The 6,000-nt window shown below is 38.3% G+C and overlaps 1 protein-coding gene across 2 annotated transcripts in view; it reads right to left on the bottom strand.

Annotated features, from left to right (window-relative positions):
• Positions 1-375: 375 nt before the first annotated feature.
• Positions 376-6,000, bottom strand: part of SHBG (sex hormone binding globulin) — a 373,889-nt gene continuing 368,264 nt past the window's right edge. For both annotated transcript variants that reach the window (XM_044077040.1, XM_044077039.1), the window contains exon 8: positions 376-3,112. In XM_044077040.1, coding sequence (XP_043932975.1) covers positions 2,916-3,112 — 197 coding nt within the window. In that variant the 3' untranslated portion in view covers positions 376-2,915. The remainder of the gene's footprint in view (positions 3,113-6,000) is intronic.

Genomic DNA, 6,000 nt, shown 5'->3' with positions numbered 1-6,000 from the left:
AGATCATTCAGCAGACTGTGCTACTATCTTTCTTGTCTCCTGCTGCATTATAGGTAATTATATCAAACAGGGCCTCCTGATGCATCATGGGTACCTGCAGAATGTATGGCCTTCAGCTGCATTAGGGGTAACTACATAAAGCACAGCTTCCTACTACACAAGGGACCCAATGTATGTCTGTTTCTAAAGCAATCAAAGATGCAACATAATTAAATGTAGGCAAATGCATTTCTGGATAGTAGCTTCGTCCTGATGAGGACTCTGTTTTTCACTTGTTAAAAGAGAAAAAATAAATAAAAGAATTTAAAACTGTAAGGAATGTGACTAATCTTTAAAGGATGTGGTTAACCAAAACTGAAATAAATAACCAAGTTCTTCTTTGTTATAATTTTAGAAAAGTAATTTATTCACAAATTCATCATTAAAAATCATTAACCTCTTGCAGCTTCATTATTTAATGCTTATTGCATGAATGTTGAAAATTTGTTGATTACCACATGCCTAACATAGTACACACTGTTTTAATGTATGGAAATATTTTCAAAAGGTTGTAATACATTCTAGGTATGTGGTCCAAAAATAAAAATAAAGAATAATGCCTGAGAACCTATAGAAGTATATTTTTATGCCCAATGCACAAGAACAATTGGGTCATGGTTTATTTCTTTATAACATTCTATGCTGTGTCCCATCCCTTATGTGATCCATTACATACTTTGTGCAACCTTACTTTTCTATAATACTCAAAAGTGTGCCTATAAACACCTATCCATGTGCCTATAAACACCTATCCATGTGCCTATAAACACCTATCCATGTTAAGAGCAGTGTGTGTATGAGCAAATATGATGTTTACAAGTATTCTTGTATCTGTATTTTAACACACTTCTATGAATAGCTCAGTGCTGCTGTGTGTACAGAAGATCACATAATGGTATTTATGTGCACATCTGTTGTGAGTGATTGTATAGGTGCTCAACAAAATAAGAAGTGCCTCCAAAAGCCTTGGAAGTAGTTACACTTGTAATGGGATACTGGTGTGCTGAAAGAGCTTCTGAGTCATCACAAAGTAATTTTATTTTGTGGCTGGTATTGCACACTGGTCAGTATTACATACTACTTTTTTCTCTGAGACAGTGAAATAAATGTGGAGATAGGGGCTGTGAATGCAGTGCGACTCTCCAAGGTATGGCAAGACAAATTTTAGTTTACCTAGTGACTTTTTTCATTTTCTGGGTATTTAGCTGGATGGATGAAAGGATAGGGTTGTTAATGTGCTTGGTATACTAGTTAGTATCACTCTTATAAGATTGCAAGATTTATACTAATCATTTGAAAACTGTGAACAATTTAACTGAGATGGTGACATATAAGGATTTAACACGATCTTGCAAATGATATTTGGCACGACTGTACATTGTGAGGTGGCATGAAGCACCAGCTGGCAAATGCCTGATATGTGAAGAGACTTGAAGTGTTCAGGGTTTATTTCCTGGATAAAATACTGAACTTAATTTTCACTTTGGCAATATAGTAAATATGTACTATTCCTTGTCTGCCCCCTAGTGGAAACTAAGAGCTACAGCATATAGCCACCTTGCTGAAGTTCATATGTGAGTGAATCTGAGGAACAGGTCTATGCACACAGTCACATCCTTGATTGTGAGTTAACACACACACACACACACACACACACACACACACACACACACACACACACACACACACATTCTAATCCTAATAATACTAATGTCAACACTGGTTAAATTTATGTATCATCCATATTATATAAGAATGCATCAGAAATCATGATGCATACTTAGGCAGTGCTGTAACTAATACTTTGATGCTTATACATTCATTCACAATTTTTCTTTCTTGTAGAGACTTAAATCTCTATATTTTGTAAAATGTGTTGTCATTAGCAGTGGAAATAGGCTGGTTTCAAATAACTTATCTAGTCTGAGTCTCCAGGTCAGAATGTTAAGGAGAAATAGCCATGCTCAGTGTGACTTTTAAACCATGATTCATAAAACTTGTTGTCAGTGTTTTTGAAAATTGCATGGGACATTAAGGTTCTATCCAAGGAACAAAGATGGCAGAAGGGCTAGAAGGTACTTCTTCACTTCACAAAAAAGGGCCTGCTAGTAGTTTATTATCCTCTGGTACTTTATTGTACTGCCATAAAAATCTTACTCTGAATACGTGAAGAGAGGTTAAACCCTAGCAAGAGCCTGCTGTTCACTAAGATACTAACATTGGTGATTATCAGTCTATACTAAAAGATTACTGCTATAGGAAAAAAACATGACATTGTACAAATCTCTCCCAAACATGCAGACACAATTATACACATTTGGGTGTAGCACAGTTGCAGGGCAAATCACTATCTCAGGTATTTTTCTCACTGCTCTACTAGAAAGTTTTACAAAACTTTTCATCATTGAAGTACAACATTATCATATTTTCAGAAAAAAGTACAGCAATACAAGATACAAGGGCCTGACTGGTCAAGAGACTTGCATTTCATTATATGAAACCAAATATTGCCTCTGACCTTTACAATGATTTTAGTTTTGTTTTTTTGTGATTTTAGTCCAAGGAACTTGACATTCTGCATGCCCTCAAGATATCCTCAGGGGAACAGAAACTATAGGTTAATTATTTTTAGAAACAGCATTATGTTTCCACTTTTCAGAGACAAACAAGGCTTGTGTACGTTCAAATCTTGACATGGTTTCCAATATCTATAGGGAAGCAAAGTAAACATTTTATTGACTGATGCTCTCAAATCCCACCATTTAACAAGAATTCTTAGAGTTTATAATACCATGACTTTCTCAGAAAGCCTGGTTAAACAGAAAACATTTGCTTTTAAAAACAAAGACTCTTGTTCCATTTGTACATGTCCAACTTTACTCCAGGCCAGTCTGTTCGTTCTTCACTTCTGGGTCTTCATCAAGCAGGTGTAGAGCAGGACAGCTGTGAGAGCTGATTGAATCATGTTTGTAATATGCTCTGTCTAGATCTATGCTCTGGCCTTGCACCATGATGTCCCAAATACAGCCATGGAAATATGATAACAACTGGTGTGGAAAAGCACTTTGTAAGCCTGAAACAGAAAGCAACACATAGCTGTAAGATTTTCATATGTTATTAGGAGTCTACAGTATATTTGGTGCAGTTAAAAAAAAAAGTTTTTCCAGAAAGCGTAGAAACAAAACATGCAACAATATCACTGTATGTGATGTAAGACATCTGACTTCCGAAGCAAAATTCCACTGGTTCTGTCTCAAGCTGTTACTTCCCTAATGCTTTCATCTACACTGTTTCTGTTGAAAGAGAAAGAAAACTACTTACCTGTTAATACACAATCCCTGGAATTCAGAAATATTCCCTTACACTTGTGTAAACTGATACCACTGCAAGGTGCAGTTTATGTAGTCCCATAAAATGCAATTCAAAGATGTTTACCCATGTGTTGACCCACCACTGGACCAGTAATTAAGGAGCCTCAGTCCTCAGCACTGGCACCAGTGGGGGGACATACACTGGGAAGATAACAGGTACACATACAGTATTTCCAGATGCAGCTCTCTGCCTCAAGTGCAATTTCCCTTAAAAGCACACAGAGATCACAGTCAGTCCAGGGCTGGTTTCTCCCTCTTTCTACAGATCCACAATAAGACTCCCACTGGCACAGCTATAGTGTTTTGATCTCAGCTGAGTGGCCAAGCCAAGACCTCCAGCACCCTCTCTGTCTGACCAGTGCTTCGTGTCCCTGCCCAAGTAGCTGACACACACACCCTTTGAGGTTTGATTTACACACACACACACACACACACACACACACACACACACACACACACACACACACACACACACACACACACACACACACACACACACCTGGGAAAGGTTGGCAAAGGTTTACTAGCTATGCCCCCTTTTGCCCAAACTATAATGTAGTTATCACTGCCAACAGCCAACTCCTTATCAGCTACTTTAGAGCCCTTAACAAAGGGTGTCCAATCTTACTGTGTAATATTAATATTAATATTAATATTAATATTAATACAAATGGTAGTTTGACCAAGACAAGGCTGTTAGGAGTGGCTTTGCTATATTCTTGACTATAGCCAAGAGAATTGTACTGTTCCCTAAAAACTTACTTCATCAGAGCAAGACAGATGTTGTGATGAATGGTTCTTGTCAGGTCCAAGACGGAATACAGAATGCCCTGTCTCTCTAAAAGACTTCTCAAATTTCAAATCTGAAATATTACTGCTGAGATAACTTGCAGAATGACATTGTTTCTTGTCATCTGACTCTATCCCAGGTGAAACCCCCACTGCTGGAAGCTGACAGTATTTAGAATCTACCTGTGAAAATACATAGACCTCAGATCTTTGGCAGATGCTGGAAGTCATAAAACAATTACATTCCTTCACATTTCAAGACTGGTAATTATTTCACTCTAGAGACAATACAGAAAGCTCCATAGTTTTAGACATTGTCTCCCTGGCCTATAAAGTATTTTAATTTGAGATATTTTTCTGAAGTTAACCTCCTTTATTCCAGTTTCCACTGTTAAAATATGTATATTTAAACAGTTACAACATTGCATGTACATTTCTGTTCTATTCCAGTAGGGCACACTGTGGTTATATTTTAAGCACAAGCACTTTATACAATGCCTTTTTAACACACATGTCTGTACAGACCAGTTTGATATGCACATGACATATAGTTCTAATACATTTGTAACACAAACATCTTATATAGATCATATTGATATTCACAAATAGGTTCATCGGTGTGTACTAGGCTAATGGCCCTGGAGCCTTTACAAGCCTAGCCCATAGGATTACCCTGGCATTGTGCCACTCGACCTTAGTTCCCAGTGTCTCTGTCGAGTAGAGCCACTAGAGTGATGGTGAATTTTCTATTTCAAATCCACTCATCAAGATTTCTGTTGAAGAAGGCCAGTGAGATGCTCTGGTTGACATGTATGGGAAGTCTATTCCATAACATGGGCAGTCTCTGGGTTATGAACCTGTCCCTCCAGCGCGTTCTTTTGATTGTGGTAATGAGGTTGAGGTCTCTGGAGCGTGTGGTGAGGAGGGATTGGGATTTCTTTAGCTGTAGCATTTCTAACTGTTTCTGGGTCAGACATGGCTTTGTAAGTCAAGCAGAGATCGCCTCTAAATAGCCGATATGAGACAGAGAATAGTTGGAGTTTTTTTAATCTGTTCATATAGGAAAAATGTTTAAGGTCTAGGATCTTCTTTGTAAGGTACTTTTGCGGCCTCTCCAGTTGTTGCAGGTGTCTAGTGAGGTACATGCCAAATGAGGCATTGTACTCTAAGATTGGCCTAATGAGGGAAGAGTAGAGGGAGACAATGACCTCTTTCTTCCTGGATGCAAAACCCTTAGTAATGAGATGTGCCACATAGGATTTTTTGATGACAGTGGCAATGTGGTGGTCAAAAGAGTGGTTGCTGTCAACCTGTGCTCCCAGATCTCTTATAATGCCTTCTGTGTTCATTGGACTATGACCAATGTGGCAATTCATGGGAACTGGGTTTTTCCCAAAGGGGATGACAAGAGATTTTTTGGCACTGTGCTTAAGACCATGGTTCTGACACCAGTTGTTCATCTCAGTGAGGTCTTTCTGTAGGATGTCAGCATCACTTGGGGAGTTAATAATTGGTCCCAACTTGGTTCATAAATTGGGCCAAGGGTAGAAACTGTGATGAAAAGGACTTAGGTGTTCTCTTGTTGCCCTCAGTGTCTAGGATGGCTCAAAAAGAAACCAAACTGAAGTTGTGCCTTCACAAAAGCAGCTGTCTTATCTCAGTGACATAGAATTATTTGCAAAATTCCAGATAGCTGTACTGGCAGTATCCACCTTTGTCACAACCCATAATTAGCTAGATAGATCTCATTATCAGCTAATTTGCATCTGAATCACACAGAATTACCATAAGTGCTAAATAG

The sequence above is a fragment of the Protopterus annectens genome, chromosome 7.part0 (genome assembly GCF_019279795.1).
Source record: "Protopterus annectens isolate FY-2018-M chromosome 7.part0, PAN1.0, whole genome shotgun sequence".
Classification (NCBI taxonomy): Eukaryota; Metazoa; Chordata; order Ceratodontiformes; family Protopteridae; genus Protopterus; species Protopterus annectens.
Note: the sequence above shows the minus strand (reverse complement) of the source record. Positions and strands in the feature narration are given on the sequence as shown.